Raw genomic sequence first — 25,350 nt, 5'->3', positions numbered from 1 at the left:
AATCAATAATACAGTCAAAAACTTTCAAACGTCCCAATATATGAAGAACAGTGAGCTAATTACTTAATATTTTTGAACTTAGATTTCCACCCATTAAAATTAATCTAGTGCATAACTTAAATAGTTGGTGCAAGACACTAATGTAAGAGTGCCTGACAGACATACTGAAAGAAGTAGAGACTTAATCTAGCCCCTACTACCTAGTACATTGCTACTGATATTTCCTTTATCTGATAACTTATCCAGTATCCTCAAATCTGGGTTGTGAGTTAATAATATTTCTTCTAGCTTTATATAACAAATACTGAAAAATAAATATACATGGATGATAATTTCACACTCTGTCCAATGTGCTGGGTCTTTTTTAGCCACCCCACAGGGCTGTTTAAGATGCCAGTGTAGGTAAGGGAGTGTTAGGCAATTGCTAAATCAAAGAAGCAGGTTAGCAAAATTGTAAAAGAAGAGGGGTGATGATATTTTTGCAGTATATTGGTTGAACATAATCATTTCCCAAATTTTAGCAAGAAGTTAAATTTTACTACATCAGTAGATTACTACATAAGCTAGGAAAGTAGACTAGCAAAAGAGATGTGCGCAAGCAAATTTAATAAATCAACTGTAACCCTGATAATTTTGCAATTTTGACTTCTCTTCCAATAAGTGTTAGGATACAGCTCTTCCTTTCACAAACCTACACTAAAATAAATCATTTATATGCATGTAAGCATTTTTATAATCCTCTTGCTTAGACTTTTTTAACTTTTCAAAAATTTCAAAATCTTAATTTTGCCTACAATAGCTTTGATACATTAAAGGATCAACAGAAGGTTTACAATCCACCTGCAATGCAAGAGACCTGGCTTCGATCCCTGGATTAGGAAGATCCCCTGGAGAATGGAAAGGCTACCCACTCCAGTATTCTGGCCTGGAGAATTCCATGGACTGTACAGTCCATGGGGTCACAAAGAGTCAAACATGACTTAGTGGCTTTCAGTTTAACCATTCTATACAAATCATTTTATTAAGTATTCATAAAAATCATCATATAATAAAGTTTTGATCTGTAAATTAGTGAAAAGTAAGAGATTCTTATGCATGGGATACCAAGTGTAGTATCACAGAGGCAGAAAATTATTTTTAAAAAGATAAAGAATTAAAAGATTTTTAAGATGAGGCTATAGATAAATGAAAGGGTATTTTTTCAAGAAGATCAACTTTAAGATCATGTCTGTCATTGGAATTTCTTTCAAAATTCACCCATTAACAGAAAGTAGTGAATTTATGCAAGATTAGATCAAATATTCCATCAGCTGCTGCTAAGTCACTTCAGTCATGTCCGACTCTGTGCAGCTCCATAGACAGCAGCCCACCAGGCTCCCCTGCCTCAGGGATTCTCCAGGCAAGAACACTGGAGTGGGCTGCCATTTCCTTCTCCAATGCATGAAAGTGAAAAGTGAAAGTGAAGTCGCTCAGTCGTGTCCAACTCTTCGCAACCCCATGGACTGCAGCCTACCAGGCTCCTCCATCCATGGAATTTTCCAGGCAAGAGTACGGGAGTGGAGTGCCAGACTTTACTGGTATTCTAGTTAGTTATGTTCAGGTTTGTATTCATATGGCTTCAGCCATAGGATCAGGAACTATACCTAATATAGGAAAATGGTACTATTTATCAAAAATTAATTAAGATTAGTTTTTAATTGTTTCCCAGTAATTGTGAAATGCTATGATAAGACAGTTCTATTTCAAGTCTCTTAATCTTTTTAAAATTGAGAGATGGCTTGTTGAGATCCAGGGCTCAGTTTAACAAGAATATAAAACAAGTTAAAATACAATTAGAAAGAGGTTCAATATTGTCAACTCAGTACAAAGAATGCCGTGTCTAAATCCTATGATTAAGTTACCAGATTCAGCAAATTAAAATGATGAGTATTGTTTTTCTGATATTCAGATGTAATTTGGCATTTTGCATTTTATCTACCAATTCTATGTTAATTTTTCCAATCACAATTATTTTAGGTGTCCAAAGGAGTAGAATGGCTTCCCTGATGGCTCAGGCAGTAAAGAATCTGGCTGCAATGCAAGAGACCCAGGTTCCATTCCTGGGTTAGGAAGATCCCCTGGAGAAGGGAATAGGAACTGGCTTTAGTATTCTTGCCTGGGGATTCCCATGGACAGAGGAGCCTGGCAGACAAAGTAGTCCATGTGGTCTCAAAGAGTCAGACACAACTGAGTGACTAACACACACAGAGGGATAGAAAACATATACATTTCAAAAGCTCAGATTTAGTAAACAGATGTTACCAACTGATGCAATCCCTTCAACTGATTTGTGCAAAAATCCTATAATATTAAAAATGAGTAGTTGCTCAGTGTAAAACTATCCATTATCCTAAACTGCTTTCAGACATTCTGAAAGCCAACCAGATGCACTATAGCAACCTCACTCTCCCAGTATACATACATGGAAAGTATTGTACATATGCCAATGTAGTTATTAGATTTCTTGCAAGAGTATATAATTATATCTATAGCTGCTCGAAAACAAGCATACCTGTTTTGTTTCTGCTTTTTTAAAAAAAAAGAATTCAATAAATATGTTTAGTATTTTTGATCACATATAAAATTCATATGTTATATAGGAAAATAGTGTATCTCATCTTTGCCAACTATGTTTTTGCTCTTAGTTCCCTCACAGGCTAATGTGGCTGCTTTTTTCTTTTCTTTTTTTTTGTCTCTTCTAGGCCTTTTGACTATGGTGAATCTGTTGTTGCTAAATCTCATTGAAGTTTGCACTAGAGTCTCACCAAGGCATTCATTTCCTTGTGTGGCTTACTATTTTGTTATAAGAACTGATTATTTCTGGCCTTTCTGAAGTTTGCAAGATCCAGTGTTTTCGTTAATATCCACATACTGTCTTCTTTCATGTATTTTATTATTTAAAATTCAACAATGTAAACTCTGTTAAGTAAGAAATTACCAAAATATCTTATTAAAAATCTAGTGAAAACAAACCTTTGCAATCAGATCTATAAATTTAATATATCATGTGTATGTAGCTGTTAATTTGGAGAAAATTTCTTGTTAAGTCACCTTAATTCATAATGAACACATTCCAAAATTTACCTTCATTGTCTTGTACTGTGAAGTTTGGATTAACAGCAGCTAAACTGAAGAAAAATTTCTGTCCACCTAAAGGATCATCTTTGTCTACTGCACTTATAGTCTGTATTAGCTGCAGAAGAGAAAAAAAAATGTACATTTATCAAGCTCCCATGGCTAAAATCTTCTTTATAATATTTAATTTTTAGTATCCAATTTGTCCAACATTTTGAAAGACAATTATTTTCTTCCTTATAAGCATGCATCTTTATTTCAGTTATTCTATCCTTTTATTACACAATAGCAACATTCTCTCACTCTCTCGATTTTGTTTCTTTTTTCTCACTATCAATTTCTCCTGAATACTATCCGTTTTTTAATTAAAATAATGAGCAATAACATAGTATTTTTTATAGTTTTAAGAATTTAGATGTAGCATTTGCAATAAGTAGGTATTTCATGTATGTTTAAACATTTATCTAGAGGAGTTATTTAATGTAGGAAAATTTAGAAAGTTATTATAATTATAGCTTCCTTCTTCATCAAAAATAAGTGAAAACTATTCAAAGAATGTGGAAATTTTATAGAATCATTATGCATAATTTTATAAAGGAAAGAAAAACATTATCTATTTTTAGAGTAGTTATTCATTTGCACTCTCAATAGAATTACATATTTTTTAATTCAACATATACATACTATGGAGAATGGTTATTTTATAGGGGTTAGCTCTGATTTATTTTAGGATAAGAGACTATAAGAGGCTATCTAGTAACAAAGAAAATATAACACCTTATCTAATGATCATATCACTACTTTGAACATATTATATAAGAATTAATATTACACATATATAACAGCTATATATTGTTGCATACATATCAATTTTTCCTTAACTTATATGTATAATAACATTTTATGTGTTTTTTGCATATTTTTCAAGAAGGCTTCAAAAGTTGTTAAATATGTCAATGCCTATAAAAATGGTCAAATTTATTCTTACAGGAATATACTTTTTACTGCATTAACTTAATTTAATATTACATGGATATTTGATGGAAATGTTTGTTACTGGTGTTTTGTTGATTAAAAAGGGACTCATAAGCTCTGGGAGTTGGTGGATGGACAAGGAAGCCTGGTGTGCTGCAGTCCATGGGATCGCAAAGAGTCGGACATGACTGAGTGACTGAACTGAAATGAAGTTTAAAACTGTAAAATAATTAGAAAAATAAATTATTTTAACTATTCCGTATTAAATTATTTTTTCTCTTATACTATTCTATAAAAATAAAAATGGAAGTACTCCTGAATTGTTTACTTCAGAGTGATGCAAGAAATATAACTGGGCCAAATAAAGATAAATATTTCTCATTAGAAATAAGTAGCAGAAAAATAATTTAAAACTTGAAATAATTCAAAATATTTATTTAAAAATATAACATCATTTTATGATTTTTTAGTGGTAATTTAAGATTAAATAAATCAAGAATTTATGGCTAATGACTTATCCATTTAATAAAAAACAAAAGATGGCACATATATAAAGCAGTTAATACAATCTTTCAGAGTTTGCTCAAACTAATGTTATTGAGCCAATGATATTAAATATTATTAAAATATATTTTATTAACTAAAGGAGCAAGGCATGCCTGAGAGAAAATGGAAGAAAGAGAAATAGCCAGTCCTCTCTTCTGCCCCTTCCCAAGGTCCTCTGACTGTCAAATGGAAAAAATGGGAGTCTGGTTGCCTCATTCGAGCATTGTTGTTGTCCAGTTGCTAAGTCGTGTCCAACTCTGTGACCTCATGGACTGCAGTACACCAGACCTCTCTGTCCTCACTATCTCCTGGAGTTTGCCCAAGTTCATGGCCATTGAATCTGTAATGCTATCCAACCATCTCATCCTCTGCTGCCCTCTTCTTTTGCCTTCAATTGTTTAAGCATAAGAAGGGACTATTCATATACGTAAATTACATCCTTTTCCAAGGGGGAAAGTCTTCTACCCTTCAGATGGGGAATAGACAAGAAAAGAGTGTGGTGCGTGCTAAATAGCTTCTGTTGTGTCTGACTCTGTGCAGCCCTTTGGACTGTAGCCTGCCAGGTTCCTCTGCCCATGGGATTCTTCAGGCAAGAATAATGAAGTGGGTTGCCATTTCTTTCTCCCAGGGAATCTCCCCTACCCAGAGATCAAGGATTGAACCCATGTTTCTTATGTTTCCTTCATTGGCAGGTGGTTCTTTAGCACTGGCACCATCTGGGAAGCCCCAAGAAAGGAGGAGGGGTGACACTTAGCTTTATTTCTGTCTCATTGGGGCATCCCAGGTGATGAGAGTGATAAGGAATCCACTTGCCAATGCAAGAGATGTGGGTTTGATCCCTGTGTAGGGAAGATCCCCTGGAGTAGAAAGTGGTAACCCACTCCAGTATTCTTACCTGGAAAATTCCATGAACAGAGGAGCCTGGTGGCTTCAGTCCATGAGACCGCAAAGAGTCAGACATGACTGAGCCACTTAGCACACAAAACATACTCTCAATGTGTCCATACCCCAAATGAATGGAATTATGTTCCATATTGATTAAATGCTGCTCTTAAAGAGCACTTAATTCAGAGAAGTTCTGGGTGGACTGAACTACTGTATAAATAACTAAAGCAAATCCAGAAGTCCCCCAAAAGCTCCTACTTCCCTGGAAGGCGGGAAGACAGACTTAAATTAATTTTAAGAAAGATTCAGTGAGGAAAGACTTTATCAAATAACTATTTTGATTTTGCCTGCTAGGATGATGTAACCTAGAATTCCACCAGTGAGTATTTAATAGTTTAATTCAAGCAAACGTGTTTCTGCCTATGAGACCAAACTGACATCTAACAAGCTGGTCTTATTAAAAGTAACTAATATGGGAAGGTTTTGCACATGCAGCCAATTAGACAAAAATTAATAATCATATTCTTCCTGTCAAGTTTGTCAAAATAGACTAATTACTTTTTAAAATTAACATCATCTTTGATTTGATTATTTTCCCTCAATATACCAACTTGGTTTTAAAAGTTCAAAGAATATAAAATTACTGAGCCAGATATAGGTTCAAAGAAAGAAAAAAGGCATAAGGAAAATAAACAAACACAATCCCTTATTTTGTGTATTTTGAATACATTTGGGAATGCATATTTACAATGACTCAAATGCTCTGAAAAGATATCTCTTGAAAATCAAATAGAATAACCATAGAGGGAGCAATGTATGCAGCAGTTTCAAAGTGGGTAATTCATCTCCTACAGAAAAGGCTTCAACTTATATCATGCTGAGCCTGCCAAGCACAGAACTATTTGGAATTGTATTTTTAGGGCACACTGTTTCATGAAGAAGTAGGTCGGAAGTAGCTAAGTCCTTTAAATATTCCAAATTAAACATTTCCATAACATTTTCATCTAAAAAAAAAAAAAAAAAGAATCCAATTGCAGCAATTTTACCATTTCAGACAATAGACAGGCTATTGAATTTCTGTTAGAATCTTCCTAAGGAAGAATTTATTTCACAATATAATTTGCATAAAAATGTAACAATGACATTGATGTTTATAAAGAGCATCAAACGAAGTCTAAACACAATACAGTTTCGTAATGGCTTCTCTTTCTTTAATAAAACACGTTTGATTTCCAATTATTATTTATAACATGCAGCTCCCTTCTGTGAAAACGGCACTCAAACCAATTAAGAGCATTTCTTTCAACCATACAGGCTGGCACTTTTCAAACAACAGAATGAGCCCACTGAGGAAAAGATTTGAAGAGTTATAAACAAAGCTGGTATAGGAAGAATGCTTTAAAGGATGAAAACCAAGTCATTAAGCACTTTATGTGTTGCTCTAATGATGAAACACAAGTCTAAGCCTTAGGAGCGAGTTCTTTTGCCCTGCTCCAAAACTGTATTTGAATATGTTGGAATAGTGATGGAATGTTTTGATGATCTCAAATATTTGTGTTTTCCCCAACTTTCATTTCCTGTCCTGCAAGCAGTTACCAATATTTATCTAATGACACATCAGCATTTCTTTTCCCTTTTGTTTATTCATTTGTCTTTGTTTTTGAAAGTTAAAAAGTTATTTTCTCTTACACCTTAAGTTTTGCAGCTACTACTTCATATCTGCCTGCAATGCAGGAGACTCAGGTTCAATTCCTGGGTCAGGAAGATCCCCTGGAGATGGGAATGGCTATTCACTCCAGTATTCTTGCCTGGAGAATTCAATGGATAGATAAGCCTGGAGGGCTACAGTCCATGGTGTCTCAAAGAGCAGGACACAACTGAGTGACTAACACTCACTGACTAACTGGGCTTTGCTATTTGTTTGTTCTAATTATATTTCTGGGACTTTCAATGAATGATTTTATCTCTGTTTGCTCATTCCTCTCAAGATTAGGAAAAGAAAAATATTTGAAGTGCCCCTTGAAAATCTTCCTATGCTTTTAAATCCTATGGGTGCTTACTTGTCCTGGTCTGGCATTTTCACAGACAAAGGTGTCATAGAACACAGCGAATTGTGGAGCATTGTCATTAACATCCAAAATTCTCACGAAAACAGCCACTCGAGTCATCTCTTTGGGATTGTCTAGAAAAAGGAGAGGAAAAGTTTGTTTAGGAAGACACATTTGTACACCAGATTTAACTTATATAAGCATCTTACAGATATTAAGTGCTCATATTCAAATAGCATCAACTTCATTCTACTATCATAATGAACAAATGCAATAAAGAAAATTACTACAGAGCCTAATTAAGTAGTCATGAATTCAGCTATTATTGGGCTCAAGAGTACTATTAATATTTTGAAAAATCTTTTTAAAAGCACAATCCTGTGTAATTGATTTCACATAATATTTGTGTCTTCACTCTCCAAATATACAACATAAGAACAAATATTTATTAAATCTTTATTATACATCATTAGATTTCATAATTTATACCATTTTTTTGGATAAAGAGTAGTATTAGATGAATCAGTAACTTGCCTGAGGTCCCCTTTTATGTGGTAGTTGTTAATTACAACCTACCCTTCTGACTACTTTTATCACTAAAATATATTTCAACAGCTACTGTCAACTATCTTTTTGGGAATTTTACTATATATCTACTATCAAATTGAATGGAAATTTACAATGAAACACAAGATTTTAAATGTTTCATTAATAAAATTGTTAATTGTACCGTTTCATATAAGCTCAATTTTGTATAACAATATTAGTTCAATAGTTATATGTAGTATAATAATCATTAGTCTTTTTGCCAAAATCAAGATCATCAAAATTTTCACATAAAAACATGCATTTTTTGTAAATTTTAAAATGTAATTTTAAAACATGTCTGTTTGGCTTATCCTTGGGTAACAAACTCATATTAATCATAACTGTATTTTGCCCTCTAAGGATTTTTCCAGGAACTTGCACTGATATCCTGAGAGTGTTTGAGCATCTTAAATTAAGGTTATAGTCATCAGCCTTCATGATCTCAAAATCTCAGTCTCTGGATATAGTTCAAGTTCTTTGTGAACTTTGGCAAAATCAAACTCAAGATCAATATAAAAGAAGAAAGGAGTAATTAGCTAAAAATAAAGCAAAGGAAAAAAAAAGTAGGTGAGCTGGGGGATAGTAACCATGTTATTAAATGGCCTCTATCTACATGGGTTATGAATAATGATTTTCCCTTTGTGAAATTTATTTGAATTTCTAATTTTATCTAAATAGTTTTCAGATACAAGTGGTAAAAAAATCTCAGGTACAAACAGGGAGTACATCACGACACAAAATAATTTATTTCTGCTTCCTTTTTTGCATATAATTATAATGTAACCAAAATAATGAAATCAGCAGTTTCAAAAAATGACATCTAAGAGCTAATTGTTTGGCAGGGAGGCAGACAGAATTCTAAATCCATTTGAAATGGATTTACCTTTCTTTCCTCTTTTCAAGAGAAAATTTAAAACACTTCCCTTCTTTAACACTATTGTTCAGTCCTCCTTCAACCTTCTTAACCCAAAACTATTCAACTGTCAGACTCTAATTTCATATTTGCTCATCTACTGCTACATGTTTTTTACTTCTTAGTATGTCAGGTGGTTATTAGAGTTTAGACTCTGGAGTCAGACTTGATTCCCAGGTTCACCATTCATTCAGTGTTTAACTTTGTCCAGTTTACACTCTTTCTCTAATGCCTCAGTTTATTCAACATGAATCAAAATAGAACTTTTGATCTTATGAAGTTATTTGAATAACTAGGTGAGTGAATACAAGAAAATTTCTTAACAAAGTATCAGTTCATTGGTAAACACTCAACACTAATACATGTTATTATCAGGGGCTTCCTTGATAGCTCAGTTGGTAAAGAATCCGGCTGCTATGCAGGAGACCCCCGGTTGATTCCTGGGTTGGGAAGATCCCCTAGAGAAGGGAAGAGCTACAAATTCCAGTATTCTGGCCTGGAGAATTCCATGGATTTTATAGCCCATGGATTTGCAAAGAGTCGGACAGGACTGAGCGATTTTCACTTTCAATACACATTGACTATTATTATTAAGATTGTCTTTATTTTCACTGTCATATCTTCTTCATTTCCTTACATTGTTTAAAAGCTTAATCTTTCTTTCTCCATACAAAGCATCTACACTATAAAAATACGTCAACTAGTTTTCTTACAGTTCATGTGGGGGTCAAGAGGAGTACTTTTGGGGAAAAGTGGAGAGAAGAGAAAAAAAGAGAAAAATGCTATTCCACTATTTTTCTACCTATCTTACTCCTAAGCCATTTGCTAATACCTAGAGGCATAGTGATTCACCTATAAATGAATCCTCAACTACCCAGAGTTACTTGTTGCTATGGGGAAGAGTGGGGAGGTATGATTCATATTTTCTAGAATGTGCTCTTTAACCTACTTTTATAGTTAGTGGACATAAGCAAAATGTTTTCTTTCAATACAAAGTCTTGACATAAAAATAACTCTTTTGTTGGTAGCAATTCACTTTCTAACTGTGCCACAGAAGCCAAGAAAGACAGAAAAGTTTCACATCTAAAAAAACTGCACTGTCAGTCCCTTCTCTAACACAATACAGAGATTCTCCAGCCTCTTTACACGTAACTCAAGGCTCTTCAAATCAAAGCCAAATCCACAGGGATAAACATGCTTTGTAAAGCATCAGGCCTGGAGTCATCTATTCAAAAAAAAAACAGTGCTTACACTAATCTTTTTACTGGCAGATGTGGCAGCTTATGTATAAATAAAGATATAAAGCCTTCCCAGGAAGCATCATACTGAATAGGAGCCGGCTTATTTTTACCACCTGAGCCTCTCGGCCGTCCTCCAAACTCTAGTGTAGTGAGAACTTGTGAGCAATCTACGATCTTAAAATCTATGTCCTAAGGTAAAACCATGCCACATATTCACAGGCTTTTCTATACCTCCAGGAAGAAGAAAATATAAATTGCCATCTAGAAATCCCAGGTTTTAGAAAGAAGTATCTTTTGTACCTCCTTAGGGCAAGAGTTTCCACTAATAAGGAAGCAGGTATGGAAAATGGAGCCCTTGGTCAGAAACTTTGCTCTACTGTTCTCAGAATGTATTGCAATGCTTATAGTTTAATTCTCAGATATGGTTATAGGAACTCATTGATTTCTACAACCATGTGTTTTACAATCCCTGATGGTGACCTTAGTTTTAGATTTTATATTCTCCACATGGCATTTAATTTTTTCCCCAAGAAGAATAAATTACTCCATGGTATAATGCACTAAATGACTGCCTAGAATAGAACTTGCCATATGATAGGATACACTGCTAAGGAATGTAGAATTAAACTGTTAGAGGCAGGATCTGGAAAAACATTGATAAGATGTACATTTTTAGGCCATTCTGCACCGTTCTGGATGAATGGCACACTTACCAGTGTTCAAAATCTAGCAAAAACAATGCCCTATATGCTGTTTCCCTCTCACCCTCATTCCATTTAATAATCAGAACAGCGTGATGGGCCCCTCACTGTGTGTGGTTTGGCAGGTAGGCATTTCCAGCAGTTACTCCGTAGACTGGTTTTATTTAAGGGCAAAAAGTAGGTTTAGTTCTTAAAACGAAGAACATAATTGACTTAGCTTTTTACAGAATTGTAATTATTTCAACTAGCTTTAGAAGTTAAATTTCTCAAAGTATCTGAAATGGAAAATGCAATTCCTAGCTCATTAGGCTTGAATAAGGAGCTTGACTAGAGCAGAGAGCACAAACAATCGTGATTTTGGAATAATCAGACTGGATCCTGTCAAGCACATTTAACATTGTGATATGGATACAGATACAGAAATAAAACCTTTCCTTAAGAAAACCTCAACAACTCTTCAGTTCACCCTGAGAGGTACAGCCATTTATATTTCATTATGGAAAACCTGGATCATTTGGATGTTAGAGTTCCTCTATATTTCAGAGCTAGATGTAAGAAAAAAAATTAAGTCTAGTACTTTCTCTTGAGGCATTAAGTTCATTGCTGATGATGAGTCTGGCCCAGCTCCATCCTTCTGGGGCTTGATATTTCAGCCCCAGTGCCCTGCCTTCCAAATCTTGGGATGATTACTTCAAATAACTTGACCTTGTTATATGTTTGTGGATTCAGCTTACTTTTCAGATCTGAAATGTATAGTCTTTTTTTTTTAACACCATGATTTAGTCCCTAATTAATGCTTCTATTTAAGACAGAGTTGCTCTATTCCATGCACATGTCATAATACAGAAATCAGAAACCATGAACAGGTTTGCATGTGTGGACAGGGCTTGCTTCAGGGGCATGTACAATGGAGCAGGGCCTCACACTCAGAAGGCCCCACCCTTATTTAATGCTCTGCTGTTGCCATCTTAAATTTCTTCATCATATTTTAACATGAGGCCTGAGATTTTCATTTTACAATGAGCTCTAAAGATTATGTATCCCAGTTCTGTATATGGGCAAGAACATTTGCAATTGGAGACAAATAAGACTTTGAATGGGCCTCCCAGGTGGTGCTAGGGTGAAGAACCTGCCTGCCAGTGCAAGGGACACAAGAGACGCACGGGCTCTGTTCCTGTGCTGTGAAGATCCCCTGGAGGAGAGCATAGTAACCCACTCCAGTATTCTTGCCTGGAGCGTCCCATGGACAGAGGAGCCTGGTGGGCAACAGGCCATAAGTTCACAGAGAGCTGGACATGGCTGAAGTGACTTAGCATGCACACATGACTTTGAATGCTGGCTCTGTCTGATACTAGTTGGGTGAACTTTTATAAATTAAGTATAGAATAATTATTAGATCTAAAAACAGAATGACTAGTTTCAAATCCCAGTTTTATTACTTCTGGCATTGTGACTTTGGACAAGTTACTAAAATCCCTGGAGTCTTACTTCATTCTCTGTTAAATAAGGTCAATACAAATATTAGGAAGAAAAATTGATTTAAATTTCTTAGAATACCTGTTTAGAGTGCTTAATGTTAGCTATTATTAAGGATACTTTTGTTTCTTCACCTGTCAAAAAGAAGTAATCATATCTATCTCTGTGTTTATTGTTAAAAAATGGACTTCCAGCATTTCAGCATAAATTTTAATTCATAGTGTCCATGTGATGAATTTAATGCACTTCCCTTTCCCCCAAAGAGAATATCTTTAGTTTCTAATTCTAGATCATTTTTATTAGTTAATACTAAATGTAGATCTGTGGATGCCCACAGCTATTTCTCAGTATATATAGAAACTATTAAAAAAATTATAGGTGTTAAGGAGCCCTTTCAAACCTTAGATTAAAATTACAATTCATTTGTGCAATGAGATGGAATTATTCTTAATATAAAATAAAACCTAAAATTATGCTAAATATGATATACATAAAATTCATCTTACTGATTTCAGCAGCTATAACAGTAAGATTGTGCCACTGAGATAGTTCACGGTCAAGTGGCTTTGATGTATAAAGGGATCCATTTCCAGAATGTATGTTAAAGATCCTGTCAAGGTCAGTATGGCGATCCAAGGAAAATCTGAACATAGAAGGCAGAGAAAAATACATGGCAGTATTATTGATGGCTTGCAGGAGAAAAGGGTGAAATGCAGAGACACACATATAGTGATATTTAATAATTTTAGGAAAGGGCAAAGTACTGATCCAGAATGCAGACTGTGTCATGGATTTATCATACACACACATACACACACAACACACACACACACACACACATACACACACTTATACACATTGACCCTCTACCATCTCCCCAAAACCTCTTCCTAAGGCTGAATTGACTTTTACTGTGCATTTAAATGCTGGTGTTCTCAATGTTTTATGTTATTAAGTCACCATGTATTGCATATTTAACTGGCCCTAATGTATTTTTTTCCACAAAGCTTAGAATTACAAGTTTTACCCTACCAACTGAATTTATCTAGTGATTGTTAATCCTATTAAAGAATTATTACATGGGTCAAATACAAAAGATCATTCCCAGAAGCAAAGTTTTGGAGTAAGAATATTGGAGATGTTAGTTTCCTCAGAGTAGTAGGTTATCAAATTATGACAGTGTTCCAAAGTTTCAAAGTTTCAATATGATACCTGGTTTGCTTCAGATTCTTACCTACATGTATCACTATAAAATGCATACATTTTAACCAGAGATATTTTGAGTAAAAAAGTTTGGGATAGGAGTTTCTAGATATTTTATCAAATAAAATCTTAGTGTATGTATTTAAAAGGCAACTATTCTGCAAATTGATTAAAGGCATAGTGTTGAGTGTTATTCCAAAGCCTAACAACAGGTTTATCCATTAGGATGATGTAGTTGGTATAAATCCCATTATTTTGGAGATTGTCACTCAAGGTTTAAAAGAGTAACTCTCATTGGTGTTTCCTGCCACTTCACACTCCTAGTGGTTTATGAATATCTTGAAATTCTGGAGGCAGCAAGCATAATCCCCCAAGTTATCTTTAATGTTCCCTATTAAAACATTTTAAAAATAAAGCAAGATAAACATGACAAAACTGGAGTAATACGTTATGGCACATATTTTCCTAAGCCACAACAGTCATTTATTTAAGGAAAATATATGAAATAGTATTTTAAATTATATTTTATAAGTAATAATACAAAATAATTTTGAAAGTGCCATAAAACTTTTTAATCTTTTCTTGTTCCAAACTTGTATAATGTTTCCAAAAAGTAGTTGAAATATATGATCTTTATGCTGGATTTGAATAAATTGAATTAGAAAAATAATTTAACAGACCAATAGAGTTAATGTGATTTTATGTTTGAGGATGGCCTATTTTAGATTTTTATTTTAAGTCTGTTCTAAGGGGAATAGACTAGTAATTTACAAATTTCCTTAATAAACCCCAGCCCTCTCTAACAACATAACATGAATTTAGTTTTCTATTCAAACTACATGTTTTAGCCATTCACAAATAAAGCAAAATATTGTATCTGAAATAATTTATAAATTACATTTCAAGTTGACAAAATTTTTACACTACTGAAAAATCCAACATAAATTTTACCTCCTTCTTGGAGTATTCCATTATTACCTGAAGTAGAAGCTATCTGTCCCCTTTCATCCTAAAGCACCTTGCCATTTACCATATTGTGTTAGGAGTTCATCTTACATCTCAAACAGGAAATCAAACATGAAAACAGCAAGCATCATACTTAGTGTCTAGTACATACTCAATGAATATTACTTCTCACACTGAATCTACTTTCTTAACAAACTGAAAATATTTTGAGAAACATATTAGTAACTGATATGGTCACCCACGAATATTTGTTGAATAAAAGAAATAATGACTCCTTTGGCATTTTGGCAAATAATAAATATCCTTATTTCTATAGAATTATGGCAGGAAATTGAAGGTTATAAATCAATATAAAGTATCATTTTCTTTGTCAAAGCCATTTTATATGTGTTTTGTCTTTTTTTTGTACTTCAGTTTAGAAAACAATGATAAATTTAAATGATTATGTGAAATTATCTGGAAGATGCAGAGAGATCCTAGTTCTTTTTCACAGTTGACGTAATTATTGCTGACTCTTGCACAACATGGGTTTGAATTCTATGGTTTCATTTTTACTACAAATATAAATTACAGTGTGCATTTATTAAAATAAATAAATCTGAGGTTGACTCTTCAGATGCAGAGCCATGGATGCAAGGGCCAGCTATGAAGTTATACTCAGATATTTGACTGCACAAGGGCGGTGGAAATCTACACCCTTAATCCCCAAGTTGATCAAGGGTCAACTGTATATTTTTCAATTCTCTATTGATAAATTCTACATGTTATCTAACATTTTCATTTTAGAAATCGGTTCCAGAAGATATATTTTAGGTAAATCCTTTTGATTATTGCATTAGCATCCATGATATATGACATGGACAGTTTATAATATGACCAGTATTATCCTATTGTATGTGTGTGTGTATATTCCGTAGTGTCCGACTCTTTGTGACCCCATAAACTGTAGCCCTTTGGCTCATCTGTCCATGAAATTTTCCAGGCAACAATACTAGAGTGGGTTTCCAGTTCCTACTCCAGGGGATCTTCCCAACCCAGGGATCAAACCTGGGTCTCTTATGCCTCCTGTATTGGCAGGCAGGTTCTTTACCACTAGCGCCACCTTGGAAGCCCCATTGCTGCTGCTGCTGCTGCTGCTGCTGCTAAGTCGCTTCAGTCGTGTCCGACTCTGTGCGACCCCATAGACAGCAGCCCACCAGGCTCCGCAGTCCCTGGGATTCTCCAGGCAAGAATACCGGAGTGGGTTGTCATTTCCTTCTCCAAGGCATGAAAGTGAAAAGTGAAAAGTGAAAGTGCAGTAGCTTGGTTGTGTCCAACTCTTAGCAACCCCATGGACTGCAGCCCACCAGACTCCTCTGCCCACAGATTTTCCAGGCAAGAGTACTGGAGTGGGTTATCCATCTCTAAATGCATTGGTTTAGTAAATTTACTTTATTACTTTGATTACATATAAACATATATGTATATATAAATCTGCATGGTATATCAAGATTAACATCCAAAAATATTCATATTCATTTTCTGCCTTGGTAGTATAAATTCAAATATATAACAAAAAACGTGGCTAGACTCTGTCATTAACTAGCAACGAAGTCATTAATTCATTGTTGCTTAGTAGATATAAATGGATATTTTTTTCTCCTGGTCCGTAGATTTGCATCTTGATGAAAAATTTAATTAAAGAAGAATCCACAGACATATTTTAACATATAATAACCATTAGTCTATAAGACGGGGCTTCCCAGATGGTGCTAGTGGTAAAAAAAAAACTCGCCTCCCAATGCAGGAGATGTAACAGATGTGGGTTTGATCCCTGGATTCAGAAGGAAGTAGCAACCCACTCCAGAATTCTTGCTTGGAGAATCCCTGGAACAGAGGAACCTGGCAGGCTACAGTCCATGCAGTCAGAATCTATTTCATTAAGTGGAAATAGATCTTTATATCATCACTTTATAATGTTATTAGATGTAAACTGAACTTATTTTTTATTTTAAAAAGGCTCTTTGAAAACTATAAATGCAGAACACAGGCTGTTAAAGTCAGTTAGGAGCTATGTCAAGGGAATGCTTGTTAGGTATTTAATAGGGAAAAAATAAAAAAAAAAAAGTGTATATTCAATAAATGTTTACCAAATAAATGACAAAAAAATCTTGAAAAAAAAATCAGCAATAGTGCAGACAAAAAAAGAATGCAGCAATAGTGAAGACAAATGGATGGGAGAAAAGACATTTATGAGAAAGTCATGCTGGCAGGTGGGACCTATACTTGAGTACCATATGCAAGTTTTGGCTGCCAATATGTAACCTGTCATGCTGTATGTGACTATAAGAAAATGTTTATGTAAAATTACATAAATTAAATTATATATATATATATATATGAATGACTGCACTTAAGATATGACAGGACTTAGAGAATTTAAACTTTGAGCTAGAGTCACATGGTACATAAAATTACATATTCCCAGAATTCTGTTGCTGCATAGTTAGGAGTCAGAGAGGTGTGTACTTGGAAACTGTACAACCATTTGAACTTCTTCTTGACTGGCCCACATTATAAAAAGGATAAGCAAAACCAGTCTGCTCAGGATTAAGGAAGCAAATGAAATCCAAAACAAGTGATGGACTAACAGCTTAAAGTGAGTAGTCATTTTGATGCTGAATATTGTATATATAGGTACTTAATACATTTTTAAAAATGAGAGAACAAATGTCAACGAAAACTTTGTCTTTCTCATTTGTATGTGTTTATCACATCTTATATGTTTTTAGGTGCCATAAGAAAACAAAGCAAAAGAAAAATTTGAAATGATTCTGATCTTTCTAGAATGTTCTAAGTTGTCTGATATAACCAAAAGAACAACCAAAAACTCTCCCCTTTGCTGGTAGGAATAAAGAAGAGTTTCTAAAATCGTAGTGCCTTATGACATTGTTATAATTATATTCATTTTAATCACTAAAGCTTCTCTCAACCTCACATTTTATTTAAGAACCCGAAAATACAAATAAATTGATTTAGTTACACTGCAAATGCACAGCTGAAAAACATCTCCTTCACCTGTATCAGGCATCAGTCAGAACAATAAATACTTTAAAGAGATAGGAAGATGCAAGCCAGTTTTCAGTAACAGGCATGATTAAAACTGAAGCAAACTGTAAACCTTATACCTACCCTGCCCCAGAACATAAACAATTTATTTTAAATACGTGTGCTCAGCAAATGTATGCACAGCTCTTTCAATGCATTTAGTGCTTTAAATAAAATTTCATCATCTCTCCATTTACTTCAGTTCCCTTTCTTTTCATTGTAAGTATAAGCATACTTACCTAACGGGGCTAGAAGTAGAATCTGGGTCTCTTGCCATTACAGTACCAATGATTGTACCCACTTCAATATCTTCATGAACCTCAAACAGATAGGAAGATCGGCTGAAAACAGGGGGTTCATCCACATCTTCAATCGAGATTTTCACAATTGTTGTATCTTTGAAAGGTCCTAGGTAATAAAAACGTGGATCCACATGGGTATTTTCTGCTTCAACCTTCAGAGTGTAAAGCCTTCGGCTCTCATAGTCAAGTGGCTGCATTAAGAATAAATAAGCAAATAAATCATCAAATTAGATAGAAGGAAATTGAATCATATGTCCTTTCCAAATTACAGAGTGACTTTTAAAGCCTAATTGAGTTCTGTCAAGTTGTTCATTAACTGTAAATAATTAAAGTAATAAAAATATAAAATATAAAATAAAACTACTTTTACATATCAGGTGGAATTCAGTTTTATTTTCATGTACTTGAACTGTACATAGGAAAATGAGACTCTAAATCTTAGAAAAATTGAAATGGATATTAATATCTGTTTTATATGATGGCAACCCATTATAAAACATGGGTTGGTGGATTGTGTGTGTTTGTGTGTATATATGTATGTGCTGAGTTGCTGGCTACAGCTAAATTTTTCAAAGCAAAAAATTCAGTAATCTTTTAAAATATTTGCTGTGATATTTCCACTCCGTTTAACAGGCCCATGGTACTACATAAATTTGATGAAAATTTGAAGACTAATACAAAACCTTTCAGCAGTTACGTGAAACACTGAAAATAAGAACAACCTTAGGTAAAGAGAAAAATTCTGATAGTAATTGGTAATTAGGTTACATTATGAAACAAAAAGAAACTTAAATATTGAGTTGGCCCCTCCTTTGCAGGTCATTGCCATTGCATACTTTGAACTTTGTAATAGAACCTGAGGAGAGTTTTGTGATTAACTAGTGGTTACTTTATGCAAATAGTATGCAGGATGTTTTATTAGGACCTAAATTCTACTGGGCCTTACTTTTTCTTATAATGATGGTACTGATGCTACAATAAAAAAACTAGTTACCTTTAAATTGTATCACTGAGCATATGTGAGCAGAAAAGCTTAATTTATGTAGCAGAAGGGAAAATGTGAACAATGAAATTATCTTCCAATCCATGCTGTCTCTTTTCATTAGCAACTCTAATTATTGCTTCATACATCTGGATAGATGGCATGCTACTTTTTATGCCTCCAACTGTGATGATATATTGCTATTATTAGCTGTTAACTATTTTTAAGGAAACAATGTTAATAAGGGGCTTTAATTAATGTGACTCAGAAATACAATCACACATATATTACCTTGCCTTCTAAATTTTGTAAAATCTCAGGTTTCATGTTTTAATTAACAAAAGCACTGGGTCAGAACATCCAAGGTGATCTTTGGCTTTATGTCCCTCATACTTATGCATTTACAGTGGGACATGATAGGGATATTTCTTAATGGACAATGCTTGAGTGGATAACACATAGCAAAATATCTACTTTCTAAACAGATGATTATTTCCACGGCTGTTCTGCACCTTTTTCACAGTAATGATGCCCTCCTGTGTGTCCTTCTCAGTTATAATGTCAAACATATCAGTCCCATCACCATCAATAATTCGGTATTCTACTTCAGCATTTTTCCCAGTGTCAGCATCAGTTGCTTTTACACTTCCAATGGCTGTGCCAACTGGGGAGGATTCAAGAACTCGAAGATGGATAGTGTCTGTACAGATTACAGAAAAGTAGAGAGAGAGAAAGAGACATTTCCTCAGTAGAGTATTTAAAAGTAAAATGTTGTATGAGAAAATATTATAAATCTTAAACTTTACATTAGATGTTTACTAATAAGTTGAATACACACAATATGTATAATATATAGTTTTGGGACAGAAAAAGTAGAAATATAGGGTGCTTGATCTGTGCTTACTAGTGAAACAACCTATACCAAGAATTCTGGTTTTAAAAAGAGCATGTTGTCTTCTTTGGCATTTGCATAAGTAACTAGAGATTAGCTTTGAGTACAAATATGTACCTGTATGTGTTTATACAATCACAGCACATCACAGAATATACCACAAATATTTCTATATTGCAGTGAATGAACATATTTTTGTTTTTCCTTTCTTGTTTTCAGTTATTTACTACTCAGTTTATTGCAGCTGCAGAGCAGAACATTACAAAATACCATGCAATCAGCCATAGTGGGGAGGAACCCCACTTCTGTTTGTGACAGGAGACACAAAGGATAGTCTGTGAGGAATACAAAGATATCCTTCACAGTGTCAGTGTGAAAACACTAAATTCTGACAAACTCTCTTCCATTCAGACAAAACAAGAATTTATCTAAGCCCCTGACTTTAGTTGTGCTTCCAGCATAAACCAGCTCTCCTGCTAAATGAGATTTATGTTTTAGCACCTGATTATAAACTACATGCTACTGACAGATTAATTGAGCCAAAGCACACTTCTGATTAGAGTAGATTCTCACTCATAAACCTTAAGTAATTCTCCTTAATATACATAATAAAGTCCAGACCTCTTAGCTAGTCATACTCTGGCCTGACTATATCTTTCCTAATGCAAAATAGATGGGGAAACAGTGCAAACAGTGTCAGACTTTATTTTTTTGAGCTCCAAAATCACTGCAGATGGTGACTGCAGCCATGAAATTAAAAGATGCTTACTCTTTGGAACAAAAGTTATGACCAACCTAGATAGCATATTTAAAAGCAGACTTACTTTGCCAACAAAGGACCATCTAGTCAAGGCTATGGTTTTTCCAGTGCTCATGTATGGATGTGAGAGTTGGACTGTAAAGAAAGCTAAGCACCGAAGAATTGATACTTTTGAACTGTGGTGTTCGAGAAGACTCTTGAGAGTCCCTTGGACTGCAAGGAGATCCAAACAGTCCATTCTGAAGACGATCAGCCCTGGGTGTTCTTTGGAGGGAATGATGCTGAAGCTGGAACTCCAGTACTTTGGCCACCTCATGCGAAGAGTTGACTCATTGGAAAAGACTCTGATGCTGGGAGGGATTGGGGGCAGGAGGAGAAGGGGACAACAGAGGATGAGATGGCTGGATGCATCACTGACTTGATGGTCGTGAGTCTGAGTGAACTCCAGGAGTTGTTGATAGACAGGGAGGCCTGGTGTGCTGCGATTCATGGACAAAGAGTCGGACACGACTGAGTGACTGAACTGAAATGAACTGAACTGAATGTGTCTTTCCTTCTGTCACTTCCAGGAAATATTTATACCAAACTGGACTTTTCAAAATCTTTCTTGTCAAAAATTAATTTCCTACATCTCTATATTCTCACATACTATTTCCCTCACATAAACTTCTTCCCCCGTTGTCCTCAAATAGTTATAACACAATTTACCAAATCTGAGAAAATGGCTCTCTTATGTGTTGAGTGTTTGGGGGGGTAGGCCCCTTAAAATTTATAAGTTGAACTCCTAAACCCTATTCAGGATCTCAGAATATGACTGTACTAGAATATAACATCTTTACAGAGGTAATTAAGGTTAAATGAGGATGTTAGGTTGAGCCCTAATCTAACATGACAAGTGTTTAGACACACTCAAGCACAAGAGGAAAGCCCATGTGAAACCTGAAAGAAGATGGCCATCTACAAGTCAGTGAGAAACCTCAGGAGAAATCATCTTGATCTTGGACTCCCAGCTTCAAGAACCATGAGAAGAGAAATGTCATACATTCTGTGGTGCCTTGAAGGGCAGCCCTAACAAACTAATACAGAGGCCAATAACATCTCAGTGTGAAAAGTCCTTTACTAGGAGACACCATTAGATCTCCGTTTCTACCACACCCTGGTTGGTCACTTAATGTGTACTTTTCAATTCTTTTTCTACATTTTTTTCTCTCCATTAATTTCTGGAGAGACACAATGTTGACAGCAACTCTCAGTTCATTCCTTAGTTACTGTCTTGTTGGCTGTCTTTGCCTTTGCTCTTTCTTCTCTTAGAAACACCTATTCCTGGATAATCAGATGGTTCATCCTCTTTCTTCTTCAGGTGACTACTCACTCATCTATGACCCCTCGGAAGCTTAATATTTTACTAAAAAGAACCTTTTTGAGAAGGCATCACTCTTCCTATCATTTACCACTGCTAGGTATTATATGATTTACTTGTTTATTTGTATGTATCATGAGGATGTTACACAGGACAGGGCCGACTTCGCAATTTTTCACTGCCATATTCCCATTGTATTTCTTTGAATGTAATAGCCACTATGTACTTTTTCTTTTATTGGATATCTGAGAAACTACCTAACTCATCTGCCAGGTCCTATAATTAGCCAAATCCAATTAAATCTTTTATACTCTGAGTGCACACTGCAGCCATATCACCCTTTTGAAAACAATAATTTAATCAATAATTATTTAGAGCTTTGAAATTATTTGACAACTCAATTTGTGCTTAAAACATAGATAGGTTGGCCCTCCACAGACTCTTATTCCTGTCATTTTCTCCCTTAATTAATAGTCTCCATACACTGGTCTTCTTTACGTTTCTCAAATACATTCTGCCTCTTCGATTTAATGCAGTTTTCTTCCTTATGAAAGATTTTCTACACAATTCTTTGCCTGGAAACCTGTCTCTTCCTTTGGATACACATATGTGTATGGCTGAGTCCCTTTGATATCCACCTGAAGGTAGCACAGCATTGTTAATCGGCTGATTTCAATATAAAATAAAAAAGCTTAAAGAAATCTAGGTGGCTTCAAACAATAAAATTTTATTGTCTTACAGTTTTGAAAGCTAGAATTATGAAACCTAAGTATCTGGCAGGGCCATTCTTTTCTCCACAGCTCTAGAGCAGATCCCTCTTTGCTTTTTCCAGCTTCTAGTGCTTGCCAGCAGTCATTGGCGTTCCTGGATTTGTCGATGCCTCATTCCAACCACGTGGCCATCTATTTCCTGTAATTTCAAATTGTCGGCCCTCTGTGCATGGCCCTCTGTGTATTCTAATTGTCCCCTTTTTAAGGATACCATTCATATTACAAAAGGGGCCCCAAACTTAAATACCTCCTTTTAATTTGATCACCTCTATAAAGACCCTATTTTCACATAAAGACTTAAAGCTGTATTTTTATGGAACATATTTCAACCCATAATAGGATACTATGATGTGAAGTTAAATATTATCATAAATAAAATCCACCAATGTTCTGAGAAGAATAGCTGCAGAAATGCCATATGGAATTATTGCTTATAAAGTTAAAAAAAAAATAGAAAGAGAAACCAAATGTCAAACAGCCTGAAAATAGGTAAATAAACTGTTATATTATCACACATCCTAACATAATATAAAATTGAAAAATATAAGCTATAGTTACATCAAAAATATGGATAAATCTTAGTTGCATCATATTAAGTGGAAAAAGGCAAATTTCAGAAAATTATACACAGTGGGACATTATTTTTACAAAACGTAAATAAGACCTCAACACTATTCTGTTTGGAAAACCATAAATACTACGTGTGTGTGTGTGTGTGTGTGTGAATAATCTCCCTCAAACACACACACACACACAATTTGAGAGTCTTGCATGTGAATGAAAACTATTTTTAAAGTCCTTGTAATGCTTTAAAGTAGTGATTACTTATGTTCTCTTATAGCTACTTCATGCTATATGAAAACATAAAACAAACAAGCAAACCCATATACACCATAAATAATTGACAAATACAGCTTTGTTTAAAAGTGTTATTAGTCTTTACTGGCACTTGATGGAAATAAATATCTTCCATTTAAAATTCAGGGCTTCCCTGGTGGCTCAGTGGTTTAGAATCCACCTGTAGTACAGAAGATCTGGGTTTGATCCCACATACATAATAACACAAAAAGAATCACAAGTAGAGTCAGTAGGAAAAGAAAAAAAAAACAGTGAAAAGCAGGAATAACATAAAATTCAAAAGCAAAATCAAGACAAGTAAAACACTTTAGCTGGATCACATCAACAAAACAAGTAACGTAGAGTCATCAGGTGGAGCATATTTTTAAAATATACTCATTATGTTTTAAGGAATGAAAGTTATAAAATTTTTACTAGAGAATGAAAAGTGGCTCCCTATACTGATATGAAGCTAAATACAACATCTGGTAGTAGTCAGGGTTGAAGCAGTTAAAAAATAATGGATGGGTTAAAGGGAAAATTAAAATCACAAAGGACAGATCTGGTGAGCTAGAGGACAGTGGAAGGAAGTCCACGTGATTAAAAATTAACATATAATTTGAGGTTAGGAAAAATAAAAGACATGGATCAAAATGTCAGTGGACCTTTCAAGGTAACCCCTGATCCTAGAAAGATACTGAGCAATGTCATCAAAATTTGATGATAAAGTTATTTTGAACCTTGAATATTCACTATAGCCACAGTATTAATCAAGTATGATAGCCCAATAAAGATAGTTTTAGACTCAGCAAATTTCTTTCACTTTAGCCCTTTTAAAATAACCTAATGAAGAATATATTCCAGGAAAATAAGAAATTAAATCAAGAAACAGGAATACAGAAGATCTAGAGAGCTATGTATCCGAATTAAGAAAATGAAAAAGAAATGTCTGGGATGGCAGACTTTCCTGAACTCCAGAGATTAGCCAGTCCATGCTGAAGGGGGAATACTGATGAACCCAGGTTTATAATTCTGAATATTGCTAGAATTAAGCTAAGTGCTATCATGATTTTTGACTAATAAATTTTGAATAGCACCTCTAAAGCGCAAATCTGTAACGTCTCTGAAAATACAACTTTACTAAAGAGGATCTTTGTCAATAGTGGAAATCATTCCATGGAAAATAAAATATCTGGCTTAGTTTCTCTTAAGACTTTTAAGAGCTGGTGTATGCTTTACAGTTTTGAACTAAATATTCAACTTTAACATGTTGAATGTAAAACATGTTTTACATGTTTAATACTTTGTATTAAATTTAAATTATGTTTACATGCATAATACTTTGGAAAGTGCATTTTAAAAATTATAAAGGATTTTTTAAAGATATGGTTAAAATGTATTAGATATATTTACTGCTTCAGTGAAAATGCTATTGGGATAGAAAGAGAGGAAGGCTGAGAATGGTGGATATAAAAGAAATTTCATAACAGTTAAACTTGGTGATATAACCAATAGAGAAATTTTGAAATGTGTTATAATTATATTAAGGGGAGAATAGATTGAGATGCCACTGAGCTCCATTTTCAAGAATCATGAAAAGAAATCAAAAGGCAATCTTCAAAATTTTTTTAAATAACAAGAAAATATTACTTAATTACAGTTAACCTAGGTGAACTAAAAAGAGTAACAATTTATCATTGTTTT

General features: G+C 34.4%; 1 protein-coding gene across 1 annotated transcript in view; it reads right to left on the bottom strand.

The window, feature by feature from the left end:
• The window catches only part of LOC138421805 (cadherin-10), a 187,446-nt gene that overhangs the window by 11,481 nt on the left and 150,615 nt on the right, over positions 1-25,350 (bottom strand). Inside the window, exons 6-10 of the mRNA XM_069556163.1 lie at positions 19,540-19,727; positions 17,983-18,236; positions 12,994-13,130; positions 7,581-7,702; positions 3,124-3,232 (exon numbers count right to left, since the gene is read on the bottom strand). Coding sequence (XP_069412264.1) covers positions 3,124-3,232; positions 7,581-7,702; positions 12,994-13,130; positions 17,983-18,236; positions 19,540-19,727 — 810 coding nt within the window. The remainder of the gene's footprint in view (positions 1-3,123; positions 3,233-7,580; positions 7,703-12,993; positions 13,131-17,982; positions 18,237-19,539; positions 19,728-25,350) is intronic.

This window comes from Ovis canadensis, chromosome 16, assembly GCF_042477335.2.
Source record: "Ovis canadensis isolate MfBH-ARS-UI-01 breed Bighorn chromosome 16, ARS-UI_OviCan_v2, whole genome shotgun sequence".
Taxonomy (NCBI): Eukaryota; Metazoa; Chordata; class Mammalia; order Artiodactyla; family Bovidae; genus Ovis; species Ovis canadensis.
This window is presented reverse-complemented; position numbering and strand designations above follow the sequence as displayed.